The 18066-nt window shown below is 36.3% G+C and overlaps 1 protein-coding gene across 1 annotated transcript in view; it reads right to left on the reverse strand.

The window, feature by feature from the left end:
• The window catches only part of KLB (klotho beta), a 33478-nt gene extending 21224 nt beyond the window's left edge, over positions 1-12254 (reverse strand). The window contains 2 exon segments of the mRNA XM_047856137.1: positions 11429-12208; positions 12210-12254. Of these exon segments, the coding sequence (XP_047712093.1) occupies positions 11429-12208; positions 12210-12254 (825 nt within the window).
• Positions 12255-18066: the final 5812 nt, after the last annotated feature.

Below are 18066 nucleotides of genomic sequence, written 5' to 3' on the forward strand. Positions count from 1 at the left end.
GAAACCAAGTCAAGCCCACACTGTGTTTCTCCAAGTTCTGGGCTCTTGCCTGCTAACTAGAGGTAGGGGATGGACCTTACAGGTCCCTTGATCCAATCTGCAAATATCTTCTATATAGATGAGATGCTGAAACCCAAGATGTAAGTGACTTGCCCAATGTCTCAGTGGCAAAGCTAGGATTGGAACTGAGTCTTTCAGCTTTCTCCATCACTGTCATTTCCAGGACATTACATGCATTAAATTATATGCCTTTGAAGCATACTTTTATGCTTTAGACCCAAAGGTGATTGAACAGGCTGAGACAATGCTAGGGGTATGTAACAGACAAGGCACAAAAACAAGGACCAGTACACTGTGAAACCCATGGGACAGTTTTTGGGTGCCAGTAACACTGTAAGGAAAGAGGCAAACTGGGAGTCATGGTTTTGATTACACCTTCATCCAGCCTCACCAGCCGGGGCACCATATCACTACCTAATTAAACAGTGAATTCATTAGCATTACCTTCTGTTTATTTTTTTTTTTCCCTTAGAGAAATCATACACGTTAGCAAAAGCAAATTTCAATAAATCGTTTTATCTTTTTCCTTTAACCTACGGCTATTTTATCTTTTTCTTCACTCTCCATTCATTCACATTGATTAATTGCTTAAATTCAAGTCTACAAATACTTATTTAACAAATACAAGGCACCTTGGTGGGCATTTAGAAAAAACATTAACAAGACAACTCCTGCCTTCAGATGAAGTATAACTTCTTTTTTTTTTTTTATGTTTTACTTATTTTTGAGAGAGTGCAAGCAGGGGAGGGGCAGAGAGAGAAAGACAGAGGATCTGAAGCGGGCTCTGTGCTGACAGCAGTGAGCCTGATGTGGGGCTTGAACTCATTAACCATGAGATCATGACCTGAGCAGAAGTCAGACGCTCAACGGACTGAGCCACCCAGGTGCCCTGAAGTATAACTTCTAATAGGAAAGAGAAGTACTGAAATAAGTAGATAAAAGCAGTATACTTTTGGGCCGCCTGGGTGGCATAGTTGGTTGGGCATCCAACTTAGGCTCAGGTCATGATTTCACGGTTAGTGGGTTTGAGGCCTGAATCCGGCTCTGTGCTGACGACTCAGAGCCTAGAGCCTGCTTCAGGTTCTGTGTCTCCCTCTCTCACTATCCCTCCCCTACTCGTACTCTGTTGCTCTCTCTCTCTCTCTCTCTCTCTCAAAAGTAAATAAACATTAAAAAAAAAGCAGTATACTTTTGCATTTCAATTAATCAGAAATGATAACTGAAACTTAGTATAATAATATGATGCGAATTTTGTGAAAAAAATGTGACTTTACATATGTGTTTATATACACCTAGGAAAGTATGTGGATAATGAGCAAGCTGCTAGCAGTTGTTACTTCTGGGGTGTGGGCTTAGGGTATAAGAGGAGACTTTCCATTTTTGACTTTGACTTATGTCTTTCTGTATTGTTTGAATGTTTTGCAGTAAAAATGCATAATATTTCTAATTTTAAAAAGTCAAGAGAATTGGTTGAAACAAATGGTTTCTGTCAGTGTATTTAATTGCTCTAAGCTATTACTCTAGTTTCTCCAAAGTTCCAAAATTCTCATGGGAAAAACCGAAACTTATAAAAAGTTCAGTTATTCTGGATTTTATTATCTATTAAATAATGCCTTTTTACTCCATAATAATAAATGTTGATATTCAAAGGTAAGAGCAGAAGACATACAATATATACGTGATTAACATGAAAGAAGAACTGAGAGCAGTAAACCTCAGCCCCCCCTTTTTTAAGACTCAGTCACATAATCAAGATATGACACTATGAAGAACCCATCAATATACTCTCCAAAATACTAAAAGATTTGGTTTTCCCCAGCCTCAAGACTTCCCCCAAACATTTTCAGGCAGATCACCCAGAAACCACTTTAATTACTTCTGTGATTCACTCTTTACTGGTTAGTAAGTTTGGGAGTTCTGATCTATTCTTAGCATTCCTACTGCTTTTCAGCGACAGAATCGCTAATGTCTGTTTAATGACCCTCTTTCTTTTTTTTTTTTTTTTTGACCCTCTTTTCTTTTAACATAGACTAAATGACTTGTCAGTTTTCTCAGTAAGATTTTTTACACTAATGCAAAGCTTTCCTCGGTTCATTTTTTCCATCATATCCAGCACCGTTTTGATCGCTTACAGTATTTTCTGATCTCTGGCTTCCTTTTCCATGTATGAGAGTGTTCACATCAAACCAAGCTGTTTAAATATGATCACAATGTTATTCTCTGAACACTTATAATTACATTTACTTAAACTCTTGTTAATCATTCACTGAAGTATAACTTTTTCTACTGAACGATTAGAGAAAGTAAATATTGGGGTGCCTGGGTGGCTCAGTCAGTTAAGCGACCAACTTCGGCTCAGGTCATGATCTTGTGGTCTTTGAGTTCGAGCCCCGCGTCAGGTTCTGTGTTGACAGCCTGGAGCCTGCTTAGGATTCTGTGTCTCCCTCTCTCTCTGCTCACACTCTGTCTCTCTCAAAAATAAAAAATAAACATTTAAAAGAAAAAGTAAATATTACTCTCTTGAAGATTTTAGAATACCAATTGTCTTCTACAAATAGGTTTTTTTACATGACTCCTATCTGACAATGGTATTTTGAGTATAGAAGCTGTCTTTGGCAATTCTTATGTATAAGCAGTTTTCATCTTTGTATTCAAATTTGATTAGAAATGCCTGTAAGAATGCCAATCTTAACTTGTTTGATCATTATTTCCTATATTTTGTTAGAAGTGTCTTAGACGCTAATGGGATTATCGTATAGGTACTATGCATTAGCTAATTAAATGAATAATTGTGTTAAAATGTATTAAACTGTACGAGGTGCCTGGGAGGCTCAGACGGTTAAGTGTCCAACTTTGGCCCAGGTCATGATCTCACGGCTCATGAGTTCGAGCCCCGTGACTGTGCTGACAGCTCAGAACCTGGAGCCTGCTTGGGACTCTGTGTATGTCTGCCTCTCTGCCCCTCCCCTGCTCGTACTCTGTCTCTCTGTCTCTCTCAAAAATGAATAAACATTAAAAAATTTTTTTATTAAACTTCAAATGGTTTTGCCAAGGGCACACACATGTGATTTAACATTACTTCAATGGGACACTAAAGTTTTGAGCAAATAAAACATTAAAATCATGGAAACACATGGAAAACCTTATGGTTAATGTATGAGTCAGGGATAAATTGTTCATAGATTTTGTGGACAAATAAAATATGTGGATGGATGGTTCTGGTCTTTAAAAAGGCAAAGTGAAGTTAAATATCTGTGAGTCAGCATCAACGCAAGTGACCGCCATGGGTTTTAAGACTATGAATTGTTCTTTTCCATTGAAGCCAGGTAGCTGATTCATGTCATTAAACCTTGTTAGCTTGGATTCAGATGGATAAGATTTGAATTTTGGTTCTGTCAATTATTACGGAGTAAAAATCACATACAACCTCAGAGAAACTTCTCTGGGCTTCTGCGTCACCAACTGTAAAATGACTATGAGAGTACCTACCTGGCAGAGTTGATGTACAAATCAAATGAGACAATGTATGAAAAGTACCTAGTATAGTTTCAGACACTACGGTAGGTATGTGGTATTCTTCTTATAATAATGATCAAGAATAGTATGATAGAGCAGTGCCTGGGTGGCTCAGTCAAACATCTGACTCTTGGTTTTGGCTCAGGTCATGATCTCATGGTTCATGGGTTTGAGCCCTACATGGGACTCTGTGCTGACAGTGTGGAGCCTGCTTGGGATATTCTCTTTCCCTCTCTCTCTCTCTCTCTCCGCCCCCCTCTCTCCCTCTCTCTCTCTCTCTCTCTCTCTCTCCCTCCCTCTCTCTCTCCCTCTCTCTCTCTCCATCTCTCTCTCTCTCTCTCTCCCCAACATCTCTCTGCTCCTCACTCTCTCTCAAAATAAATTAACAAACTTAAAAAAAAAAAAGAATAGTATGATAGAGGGGCACCTGGGTGGTTCAGTCAGTCAAACATCCAAATTCAGCTCAGGTCATGATCTTATGGTTCGCGAATTTGAGCCCCACGTTGGGCTCTGCGCTGACAGTGCGAAGCCTGCTTGGGATTCTCTCTCTCCCTGTCTCTCAAAATAAATAAATAAACTTAAAAAAAAATAGTAAGATAGAATGTCAAAAAGTTATCTGCAATAATTCTCTTAATTCTCCACTTTACTGTAAGAATTAAGACCAACCTCTTCCCCCATTCCTGTGTCCTTTTTTTGTTCATTTTGTGTGGGACAGGAAAGTGGTGGAAGGTAGCAAGTAACAAGGCTTTTTTCTTTTCAACCTTTTTTTCTGTCCTTCATTGACAGAAAACTTTGGGCTGGTTTTTTAACCATAGATTTAGCAAAAATTAATTAAAAAAATTTTTTTTAATGTTTATTTACTTTTGAGAGAGAGAGAGAGATAGAGGGCGAGTGGGGGAGGGGCAGAGAGAGAGACACACACACAGAATCTGAAGCAGGCTCCAGGCTCCGAGCTGTCAGCACAGAGCCCGAGTTGGGGCTCGAGCTCATGAGCTATGAGATCATGACCTGAGCTGAAGTTGGATGCTTAATGGACTGAGCCACCCAGGTGCCCCCAAAATTACTTTTGGTATTTTGTTGTCTTGTAACCCAACTTTAACAAGGGAGTTTTTAAACATTCCTTTATTTTTCTCATGGAAAAAAATCATTTCAGATGATCATTAGAGATTTTGTTTCTATCTGACCAAGATAAGCTAAAGAAGGCTCCTGCTAGTATTTCCATTTCAAAATATCACACTTAGCCTTCAAGATATTGGTGGGGATTTGGGCAGAACAGGCTTAAAAGTGACACTTTTATCTGTTTAAATGTGCCTGTGAAACACTGCAGCTTTCTTGTTCAAGAAAGTAGTTGCCGTGTTCTGTTGGAAAGAAGGCTTAGTTATTAATCATGTGAATGGTGGCCTTTCATAGCTGTTTTTTGAGTTTTAACACTAAATTTTGGTTAAGAAGTATATTATATAAAGATAATTGTTGTCTTTTAAAATATAAAATAATCTCTTTACTAATAGTGGAAATTTTCATAACATATAAAAATAGAAGAATATAGTGAACCCTCATGAGCACATCACTCAGCTTTAAGTGTTGTCAATATTCTGCAGCTTCTTTCAAGGTGGGTTTTTAATGTAAAATTTTTTTGATGTTCATTTATTTATTTTTGAGAGATACAGAGAGAGCAGGGCAGGGGTGGAGAGAGATGGAGACAGAGAATCCCAAGTAGTATCCACACTATCAGCACAGAGCCTGATGTGGGGCTCGAACTCACAAGTTGTGAGATCATGACCTGAGCCCAAACCAAGAGTCGGAGACTTAACCAACTGAGCCACCCAGGTTCCCTTGATGTAAAATTTTTAATAGAAACAAGCATAGATAATTGATTTGCATATTCTGAAAAGACTATGTGTTTATGCCAGAATCCGTATTGGTGTGTGTGAATGCATGTGCGTGTGTGTGTGTGTGTGTGTGTGTGGTGTGTTTGTGTGTCTGAAATCAACTTTTATTCAATTGCAATTTTAAATCCTTTCTGGGGAAAAAAAATCCTTTCTGGAACAAGGTAGATCTTCCTTAAATAGAAAATAATCAGTTGAATTATTTATTGATACCTAATGCATACCCAGCCTTGTATGAACTTTTCTGAGGGAACAATGGCCAAGAAATGCTAAGACAATGTTCCTCAAAGAGGTAGAAAAATAGGGACTAAATCAAATCTTATCCCAGGCTCAGAAACAAGTAGGTGAGGCCTTGACCTCGAGCAGAGTTTCCCAACATTTCTTGTCCTGAAAGCCTCTTTCATAGTATTAAGCAATCTCTTGAACCCCTGAGGAATTTAAAAAATAATTTCATCATTTCTGTGTAATATACAAAAAAGTGTTGACATACATTTTATTTTATATAAGCCTATTTTATTAAAAATTGTGTTGGAAAGTATCTCAATTCTGTATCTCAAGGCCAAAGTTGAGTTAACTCTTGAAGGAAATTACATTGAACTTGTATCAAACTCAGCTGCTTTGATTCAGCAAGCCACAACAGTTTAAAAAAAAGGATATCAGAAAATCTGGGGATAGTATCTATGTTTCTGAAAAAGGAACAGTTCAGCAGACTGATGAATAAGATCTAAGTTGTCCAGCTACAGAAATAGCAAGATGTCGGATGATTTTTTAGACTTATTTGTAGTATTTTAAAGATGTAATAAAAGCTGTATTGATTGGAGCTTTTTCTTGAAGCAATAACATAAAAAAGAAAGTTTATTTTAAATAAATTGAAAATATTCAAAAATAAATTACGAATATTTAAGATGCTCATGTACATAAACATAAATTTTGGCATTCTCCCATTTAATAACCATACATTATTCAAATTATTTTAATTACACAAGAAAAAGCATTTTATGTCACATTTTTAAATGGTGCACTCTGTTTGGTTTTAGGACCAAATGTATTACAGTGGTATTTTCCAAGTCTGGTACACCTACCTCTTTTTGTATGGGAGGTGACATTAGGTGTAACAAAGAAGAAAGTTTTCTGTTTTCAATGTTACATATTTATTTGAAGGGCATTTGAAAATACTTATCTCATGTATAGTAAGGATAAATTTTTCTTTCAAAATAAACATTTTAAGGAAAAACATTTTAGTAAATAATAGTACATGTGGCACTTGGATATGCAAACAAACAAAAAACCAGCAAAAAAAAAAAAAGCCAACATGAAGTGATACACAAAAAAGCAAACTTTGTGAAACAAGATGTTGTGGCATCAAAAGTGGATAAAAGTTGCTTACGTAACGCTTGTTTGAATTCTCGAATTTTGCTTTTCAAAAAGTACATTTAATGTTTTGTTTGTAAATAACTATGTAAGAGAAATGGTCTGGGGCAGTTTTTACAAGTATTTCGCAACTAATGCAAAGCTAGCAGAGATAGTCTCTAGTCTCAATGTGTGAAAAGCCAAACTAGACATAAATTAATATAGAGTTTATGTATGCAACTTACAGTTCTGGTGAAAATCATGAAGCGATTTTATGTCCCTCATACTAATTATATTTCAACATCCTTGCTCTTTCTGCTTCATGTTTTTAACCAATTGTCTATTACAGGTTTACAGGAGAAGGAAAGGAGAAGAATTTTGCCTCCCACTTGTTGGGGACATTTGACAATGTCCGGAGACAATTTTGGTGTCACAACCCCGAGGACAAGGGTACTACTGTCATCTCTCTAGTGGGTAGAGGCCAGGGATACTGCTAAACATTCTACAAAGCACACGAAAGCCCACCACAAAAAGAATTATTTGGCCCCAAATGTCAATAGCACTGAGGCTGAGAAATCCTGATACTACGTAAACAGTACATGTCTATGAAAGATAAAAATTTAAGGCAATGAAGTCAAAACTATCATGGAAGCTATTTGGTGGAGTAGTAAACTGAATGACTTGCCATCTTATGAGCAAAGTCATCTTCCCCAACCTCTGGGCATGTTTACTCAGAGGTTCTAGATGTTCCCTTTTAAGGGGGAGAGGGACCTACAAATTTAAATTATTATGCATATTTATTGACTTAAAAGTAGAAAGAAAACAGACACCTTAACCATCTTTACTAATGTGAAACCTTGAAGCTTTGCTGATCTGAGGGATGAGAGCAATAGGCCACACAGGCTGGGATCCGTCTCTGGGACTTTAAAAATTGAACTTGAAAGAGAGAAATCTTTCCTCTACAAAGGAGAGAATGATGCCGAACCCCAAGAAGAGAAGGTTGTGAGAGATCCGAGACAAAGGGCTTCTGACAGTGTCCTCATTACTGGATCCATTCATCCCTGTGATTTGGTTACTGGGCCAGGAAATTGCTCATTTTTGCTTAAGTCAACTTGAATTAGGTTTCTGTCACTCACAACCAAAAAGTCCTGACTGATATACCAGTGGATTAACATAGGCAATATTTCAAGAATTAGTAATAATGCAACAAAATATGAGTTTTGAACTTGACATTGGCTCTTTGATTACAAGGTTTAAGAAAGAAATCCTAAACTACTCACTCAAAAAACATTTCTACCTCGCATGTACCTAATCCTAATATTCTGTGTTGGGTGCTAGAAACACAAAGACAAATAAAGAATAGCCTCTCCTTTCAAGGAGCTCTCAGGCTCCTTGGGGAGACAGAAGAGCACCACATGCTATGAGTGCTACAGTAGCAGCAAGCATATCTTATTATAGGAGCCCTTAGAAGGGACAACAACCTTAGCAGGTCAAGAATAACTTAGAGGTGGTGACTGCCTAAACTGAATCTTGAAGGACATTAGATGGGTAAAGTAGAGAGTACAAAGGGCATTCTCTCTGGATAGAATGCTAGTAAAGGCTGAATGGGGAGGACTAGTAAGGTACAATCAAAACACTCCTAGTGTATTATCGTGGAGCATGGGATGGGAGGGGTTGGCGTTAGTGATGGAGATGGGAGAGTGGCCAGGAAGGACGCGGGAATGCAGGCCAGGGGTTGGATGTCTTGGTGGAAAATCAGGACGTTAATCCTAAAAGCTTTGGGGAGCCACTTCCTAGATTTTATGCAGGGGTGCAGCATGATGCCTGTTGGAAATGATCACTCTGTGGTAAAACAGGGATAATAACAGGTATCTGGCAAGGTTGCTGCCGAAGTTATACATAATATTTAAAGCCATGACTACCATGCTTAGAGATGGTCAGTCAAAAGACGTACTCTCTTTCTTTTCCAAATATTGTCCAAAACTCAGAATGGAGCGTCCATTAGTAGGTGTGATTACGACAAATTTTTACCCAAGGCTTAGGCTCACTCTAAGGTAATCACCAAATCTGCAATGAAGTGGGAATTTAAATTCCAGGTCAGTCTCAGGACTGACTAGGCCATTCAGGTTCCCTGTAAACCAGGGCAATGCAGACTGAAATGGAGTTTCCAAGGTTATTCTGGCACTAGAAAACCCCAACAGCCACAGTGAAATCTTTTCAAAGTCTGAGGAGTAGGAAATAAAATGATCTATAACCACCCATGAGTTTACTTTCATATTAGGCTTTCTTAAAACTCAGTAAGATGTGTTAACTTGGACTAAAAACTAATCCTCAGGAATACTTCTGGGTCACAGATGGCAGAGTAAGGAAGAAATACTTCATTGCAACATAAAATATCAAATTAATCTTTTTCACGTTAAAGGAAGAACAGAGAAGGAACAGTGGAAAAAATGAGTTCACCTCAGGCTACCAAACCATTGCAAGATTTCTCTCTGGAGCTATATGTCACTGGGTTATGAAGCATATTTCACTTTCTGACTGATTTCAAAGGACCTCTTACCCTCCTTATTTAAGTCAGTGATTTAGAAATTTTAAAGAGATAGAAGAAATTATTTGGAAAACACAATAATTACAAAATGTAATCCCTCAATTTAAAACAATGAAATTTATTTCACTACCAGAGAGTGCTGATTTTGTGTTTAAGGCAGAGTTTGTCTCAAATTAGGGGAAAATGAAAAACATCTGAAAATATAGCATTTCATATGCTAAGTTTGTAAGCAATGCCTGTTTGTTAGTTACAACTTTTCCTGTGTATTTTTTATCAGATAGCCAGTTTTTAAGGCCTTAAATTAACCACCAAAACAGATTTTTCATGAAAATTCCAATTGTTAACATTTTCCAGGCACACCGAAAACTTCAACAACTGAGAACATTTTTCTTTATAAACAAGTTAAATAATCATATGTGTGCATGTATTTGTGTAGAAAACTTTAAAAAGACTATATAAGAAACCATCAACAGTAGCTTCCTCAAGGTTTAGATTGCCAGGTGGAGAGGGAGAGACGAATTTAACTTTTTCCACTTTATAAACTTTGGTACAATCTGATGTTTCTTAATCTTCACAAGCATATAGTATACATGAATGCTTAAATTTTAATAATTTAAAGAACTAGATAAAAGGAATATTTTTCTAACTTATATATGCATAATCTTCATAGTTAATAGCTGTAAGTTTTCTCCCCTTTAAGGTCTTATTTGCCAAATCACAGTATAGCCTCACAGTAATGTTCTATATACAACCCTAACCAAAGATTTGTAAATGATCTTGAAATCATAATGCAATCAGTTTACTGCCAAGGCAGATGCAACAGAACTATAGTATGACACACATATATAATAGCCCAGAAAGTTCAAAAAGATAAGAAGGGTAGGCAGATATTTTTGTAAGCGCAAATTTAGACACAGAACAAATTTTATGTTCCTAAACATTTTTCTACTCCTATACATTTCACATTTGATTGTTAAAAATCAAAATACTTCTCCTAGCACATTATTAAACACTATTAACAAAGTTGTTTTCATTTTTAAATGTAGCAGGTGTCCAGAGTAATTTATTTTTCCCAAGGAACCCATTTGACTCAAAAAGTTAAACCTGATTCTAGACGTTAGCCTCAATGTGAGGTGAAGTCTCTTCAAAATCTCTGAAAGATCGCTCTTTTAAAAACATTCTTAATGAAAACATTTCATGTTTAATTATGTTGTCATTTATAAATTAATTCATTTAATCCCACTAAGCTTCAGTTTCCTCATCTTTAAAATGGGAATACTAATAGGACCTTGTTCATGAAGTTATCACAAGGATTAAATGTGATAATGCATGCAGAATGCTTAATATGGTCTGTGGTACAGAGTAAGCATCCAACCACTATTTGCTATTTTTTTGCTTACATTTTCAGCATTGTTTTAGTAATGTTCAGATTTCCCAACGTTAACGGTAGCTTTTAAAACATACTGAGTAGAGCATAGTCTTCCCAGTTTTTATATTACTAGTTTAATTTTAACTCTTAGAACAGTTAACCTCATCTTTTCTGTAACACAGATAAAACCACTGTGAAGTACATTTGTCTCAATTCCTGTATTTAATATGTATCAGTTAGCTAACCTGTATCTAGCTTATTATTGCTAGGTATCACTAAGAATAGCAATACTAACAACAAATATTTATTGGAAATGGTCATGCCTTAAAAGAATCCTGAAATGGTTGCATATTTTCAGAAAAGGTTTCAGCATTTAGATTTCTAAAGTACTGGTTTTTCATACAATGAAAGTGAACTCATATTCTCACACTGTATACTTGCAGATTTTGAGTTAAAACATTTTTAAAGGGCAACATTTAGGGAAAACAATCAGCTTAATCCATTACTAAGAGCCTAAATAAATAAAACACGACCTTAAATATGAAATTTGAGGATAGAACTTATGAGTTAGGCTAAAATTAGTTGAACTGATATTAATGAAAATAATTATTTAAACAGGAGACACATTTCTTAGTGATTCTCTTTAACTCCTGCTCCTTAACATTCTGAAGCTATAACATGAAGCCAGCCGTACAGTACCTTGATGAGGTTGTGTCCCACAGAGTAGACAGCTGCTAAGTTTCCCTTCTCTCCAGGCGCATGCAGACCTGTCCCATACCCATGCCAAGCAACTAGATATGGATTATGAATTGTAATCCAATATTTGACACGGTCCCCAAACGTCTGGAAACAGTAGGTGGCATAGTCATTGAAAATATCTATTATGGTTTCATTTTTCCACCCCCCATATTTTTCTTGTAGGGCCAAAGGCAAATCCCAATGATACAAAGTAACTACCGGTTGAATGTTTCTAAGTACTAGAGCATCAAGAAGAGCATTGTAATACTGGAGACCTTTCGCATTGGCAACTGCTGCTATTCCATCGGGGAAAAGCCTTGGCCAGGAAATTGAAAATTGATAAAAAGAAACTCCAATAAAATCCAGGGCTGATAAGTCTTTTTCCAGAAAAATGTAACTGTCACTGGAACTGTCCGTGCCGTTGACATTTTTAAGGTGTGTTTGGATGAAATGATCCCATATAGAGGGTCCTTTTCCACCTGTCTTCCAATTCCCTTCCACTTGAAATGCTCCAGTCCCAACACCCCAAAGAAAGTTTTTAGGAAAAGTGTCATAGAGAAACAGCTGACTTTCATTTACCGGGCTAAAATGAGGATTTTTAGACCACACAGCTCTGCCGTCTCCAGAGAATCCAGTAACAGCTCGCAGGAGAATAAATGCTGACAGGATGGCAGATCTTTGCAGTCCCCGGTTGCACATTGTTTTCCGATAGTGTATGTTTCTTTCATCGGTGCTGAAGAAAAATCCATTCATTCCCTGGAGATCCAGCCGCACAGCCGGACTTCATTTGCCACTAACTGCTCGCCTGTCTTATCAACGCTTCAGTAAAAGCTTGTGATTGTAAACCTCTGTCAATGATTAGCTTGAACTGTGAGACTTAGGATGGGCCACGGAGAGCAACGTAATTTGAGGGAGGTGGCTCTCCTACGCTCCCCAACACATTTCATTCTCTCTTACTATGGGAAAGATTATATGAAAACACATCACTGACCGTAGTTTGCGTAACGAAAACATGTATAAGCAATGAATAAAAATGCCATATTCTCTTTGTAGCCTTTCATATTGACCCAAATCTTTTCTGAATGTTTTGAACATTACTGAAAAAAATATATACCTTTTCTAGTTTTATATTTTTTGAGTGGTAATTTTATTCTTTCGCGTTTCAGGAGAAGCAATACAAATAAGGAGCATTCCTATAAGCTTATAATGCGGAACTAAAAAATAAAATAAGATATCACACTTCTACCAAAATTATAACACATTGAAGAATAACATTATCAAGTGCTACCTATTTTAAGAAAATTATAAAAATGTATCAATATATTTGAAAGAAAACGAATGAAGAAATATATAGCTCTTTCTAAATGGAAACACTGAATTCTTTCAAACTTAATTTATAAATTTAAATGTACTTTCAACCAATATCCTCTAAACCCCAAATTTTACTCCAACAAAATTATATGAAAGTTTGCTTGAAGAATAAATAGGCAATAATTACAAATAAAGAAAAGAAAAAGAAAATAGCGAAGGCATAGACTACCTTTACATATGAAAACATTAAAAAAAACTTAAATAACATGAATCTGGTATAGGAATAAATAGAAAGAAAATACTGTACAGAATCTATAGTTTCCAGATAAAACTTTTTAAAAAATGTATTCTTTTAAATATTTGAGATATCCCATAATAATGAAAGAGTGGTTAACAGTTTGGCCTCTGGAATTAGACTGCCTGAGTTTAAATATAGCTGTGTGACTAGAAACAAATTATGTAACCTTTCTGCACCCTAGTTTCTAGTTATGTAAAAAAAGGCACAATACTGGTATCTACTGCATGGATAATTGTGAGAATTAAATGAGTTAATACATGTAAAGCACTTAGAAGAGACATTGACACTTAGTAAGTGCTCAATAAACATTATTCTTATTTCTTTGTGAAAAGGAAGGATTATTCAGAAAGTGATGCTAAGATTTAGCGTAATAGACACTATGTTCTGGCTCCTGCCCACATTTTAAACTTCATTTCTCTTCAGTTAACTACATGTAGTACCCTGCCCTTCAGCCATAACAAATAATATTACTAAGTTGGACACACGTTAAGCCCTTATATCCTGTGCCTTGGTACGCATGCTCTCTGCATAGGATGTGTTTCCCCCTTCATCTAGCTCATGTCGACATGTTCTTCAAAACTGCAGCACCTTTTCCGGCAAGTCTTTCTGGCTTCCCAGTTTGTTTTGACTTATTTATTTATTTAAATTTTAAAAATTTACAGTTTATTAGTCCTCTTGTGAAAAAAGTCCTCTTGCACAATCACTGCAGATAAAGTCACTGCAGAATCTTTACTCCTGGGTCTGATCTCCAGCTCACTTTTGTCAGCACCAACACTGGCCTTTGCAGTCCACCTGACTTTCTTCATTCTATTCTTGTGTTCCTTTCACTGTTTCCTTGATGTCTGTTTCTTCTCATAGAGGCCATGTCTTGCAAGTCTGCCTGGGTTCATTTTTGGAAGTGTAATCCAAGAAATCATAAATTGTGCTGAAGCCAGTTGTCTTGCCATCACCAAAATAGGCTCTGGATCCAAATCCAAATATAATATCTGGTGTCATCTGGTCTTGTGCATTTTGGGTGGTTTTTCGTGAATTTCTGTCTTAGGTACTATTTCATTCTCAGGGTAAAGTAGTCGGTTGGTCATGAACTTCCTGGTCTGGATATTTACCATGTTGCTCATGATGGTGGTTGATCCTCAGGCAGCCAGAGAGGAAATAAGACAGTTTGATTTGATATGGATGTATCTCTTTGTTCCGTGTTCCCATCGCAATCCAAACTTTCTCTGTTATGACATTTATCACACAATACATTTATCTATAACCTCTTTTTGACTTTAATTTCTCTCTCAGTCTCTCTTTTTTAAAAACAAGGACCAAAACTGTTTGGTCCCAATAGAATATTTGGGGCCTATTAGTCACTAGACTTGAATGAACGTGTCTGTAGTATAGTATGCATACGTCTATCACTGCATTTATCACATGATCCTGGGATGGTTTGTCTCCTCTCCCAGACAGTAAGAGTATCTCTTATCTAAATTTTTATCATCACTTATCTAAGTAAATGCTTAATCATTGTATATGGAATGAATGGAGTTGATGGAATCAATTCACTATTTCTAAAATATTTTTTCCAGATTTATTGAGATACAACTGACATAGAACATTGTATTAGTTTAATATGTAAGCATAATGATTTATGTCTGTATTGTTAACTAATTACTAAAAATAAAATTTTTAAGTGTGGTTATTTATACCCTCACAAATATATTTGATTAAAAAATATATAGCTACAGAAATCTAGAAGAAAATGGAAGTAAATGTTAAATTACATAAATATATAGTTTATATAATGATATTTATATACTTATATATGAACTTATAGAAATAATTTAACTATAATTAAAATAAATGAAAAAAATTGAAAGACAAATAACAAACTTGGAAATATTAGAGTAAATCTAGAAGGCAAATGGCCAACTTTTTATTATATAAATAATTCAGGCAAATCATTAAGGAAAACACTCTAAATTAGATAAATGGCCAAACAACATGAATAAAAAATATGCAAAAGAGGAAATGCAACTGTATAGCTAATGAAAACAAATTAAATAACCAGTAATTAAAAACACATATAAAAGTAACTCCAGGAGAGCCTGGCTGGCTCAGTTGGAAGAGCATGAGACTCTTGATCTCGGGATTATAGGTTCAAGCCCCTTGTTGGGTGTAGAGATTGCTTAAAAATAAAATCTTTAGGGGAACCTGGGTGGCTCAGTCAGTTAAGCATCTGACTTCAGCTCAGGTCATGACCTCGAGGTTAGTGCTTGGAACCACTGTCTCTCCCTCCCTGTCCCTCCCCCAAGGTCCCTCTCTCCCCCTCTTTCAAAAATAAATAAACATTAAAAAATAAAGTAAAATGAAATCTTTAGGGTGCCTGGATGGCTCAATCAGTTAAGTTGGGGTTTTTTAAGTTAAAAAAAATTTTTTTAAGTCTTTAAACAAAACAGAACTCCGTAATATTTTCTCTTATTAAATTAGCAGAAATAAAACTAAGTGATGAAACTCCCTGTTAATGAGATTGTAAGACTCATTGTCTTACAGATTGTAAGATTTCTGATTAGAATGTGAATTTGTACAATACTAATGGAAAACAAATTTTTTTTAAGTTTATTTATTTATTTTGAGAGAGATAGAGCGCAAGTGGGGGAGGGGCAGAGAGAGGGAGAGAGAGAATCCCAAACAGGCTCTGCACTGTCAGCATGGAGCCTGACATGGGGTTCGAACTTACTAGAAACCATGAGATAATGACTTAAGCCAAAACTAAGTTGGACGCTTAACCCGCTGAGCCACCCAGGCAACCCCAAAACAATTTTTTAATATATAATTAACCTTGGATATTTTCATATTTTTAAATTCAATAACATCAGAAATTTATCATAATAAATTAATTCTAAATACATAAAATACTGTATATGCAAATATTTTATAGCAGTATTATTTATGCTTGTGCACACATGCATTCTCTCTCAAAATAAATAATCTTTAAAAAAAAGAGTCTCTTGGGGCGCCTGGGTGGCGCAGTCGGTTAAGCGTCCGACTTCAGCCAGGTCACGATCTCGCAGTCCGTGAGTTCGAGCCCCGCGTCAGGCTCTGGGCTGATGGCTCAGAGCCTGGAGCCTGTTTCCGATTCTGTGTCTCCCTCTCTCTCTGCCCCTCCCCCGTTCATGCTCTGTCTCTCTCTCTGTCCCAAAAATAAAAAAAAAAAAACAAAAACAAAAAAAAAACGTTGAAAAAAAAGAGTCTCTTATGGTTTGCTTTCTTCTCTCTCTCCTTTTTCCACCCTTCCTGTATGTTTATCTGTTTTGTTTCTTAAATTCCATATATGTATTTAAGTCATATGATATTTGTCTTTCTCTGACTGACTTATTTCACATAGCATAATACACTCTAGCTCCATCCATGTCATCACAAATGGCAGGGTTTCATTCTTTTTGATGGCTGAGTAATATTTCATGGTATATATATGCCACATCTTCTTTATCCATTCATCAGTTGACGAACATTTGGGCTTTTCCCATAGTTTGGCTATTGTTGACAATGCTGCTTTAAACTTCTGGGTACATGTACCCCTTTGAATCTGTATTTTTGTATTCTTTGGGTAAATACCTAGTCACGCAAATTGCTGTGTCATAGGGTAATTCTATTTTTAACTTTTTGAGGACCCTCCATAGTGTTTTCCAGAGTGGCTGCACCAGTTTGCATTCTCACCAACAGTGTAAGAGGGTTCCCCTCTGCATCCTTGCCAACATCTGCTGCTTCCTGTGTTGTTCATTTTAGCCATTCTGACAGGTGTGAGGTGATATTTCATTGTGGTTTTGATTTGTATTTCCCTGAGCATTTTTTCATGTGCCTGTTAGCCATCTGTATGTCTTTTTTGGGAAAATGTCTATTCATGTATTCTTCCCATTTTTTAACTAGATTATTTGTATTTTGGGTGTTGAGTTTGATGAATTCTTTATAGATTTTGGATACTAACCCTTTATCAGATATGTCATTTGCAAATATCTTCTCCCATCCATAGGCTGCCTTTTAGTTTTGCTGATTGTTTCCTTCTCTGTGCAGTGAATTCTTCTGCATGTTGCTGTCCAGTTTCCCCAGCACCATTTGTGAAAGAGACTGTCTTTTTTCCACTGGATATTCTTTCCTACTTTGTCAAAGATTAGTTGGCCATATAGTTGCAGGCCCATTTCTGGGTTTTCTATTCTGTTCCACTAACCTATGTGTCTGTTTTTGTGCCTGTACCATACTGTCTTGATGACTACAGCTTTGTAATATAGCTTGACATCAGGAATTGTGATGTCTCCAGTTTTGCTTTTATTTTTCAGGATTGCTTTGGCTATTTGGGGTCTTTTGTGGTTCCGTACACATTTAAGTATTGTTTGTTCTAACTCTGTGAAAAATGCTATTGGTATTTTGATAGGGATTGCATTAAATATGTACATTGCTTTGGGTAGTACAGAGATTTTAACAATGTTTGTTCTTCCAATCCATGAGCATGGAATGCTTTTCCATTTCTTTGTGTCTTCTTCAATTTCTTCCATAAGCGTTCTATAGTTTTCAGAGTACAGATTGTTTACCTCTTTGATTAGTTTTGTTCCTAGATATCTAATTGTTTTTGGCGCAATTGCAAATGGGATTGATTCCTTGATTTCTTTTTCTGCTGCTTCATTATTGGTGTATAGAAATGCAACAGAATTTCTGTATGTTGATTTTATATCCTGTGACTTTGATGAGTTCATGTATTAGTTCTACCAATTTTTTGGTGTAGTCTTTTGGGTTTTCTACATAGAGTATCATGTTGGCTACAAATTGTTTGACTTCTTTCTTGCTGATTTGGATACCTTTTATTTCTTTTTGTTGTCTGATTTCTGAGGCTAAGACTTCCAGTAGTATGTTAAATAGTAATGGTGAGAGTAGACATCTCTGTCTTGCTCCAGACTATAGAGGAAAAGCTCTCAGCTTTTCCCTACTGAGGATGATATTAGTTGTGGGTTTC

This window comes from Prionailurus viverrinus, chromosome B1 (genome assembly GCF_022837055.1).
Source record: "Prionailurus viverrinus isolate Anna chromosome B1, UM_Priviv_1.0, whole genome shotgun sequence".
Classification (NCBI taxonomy): domain Eukaryota; kingdom Metazoa; phylum Chordata; class Mammalia; order Carnivora; family Felidae; genus Prionailurus; species Prionailurus viverrinus.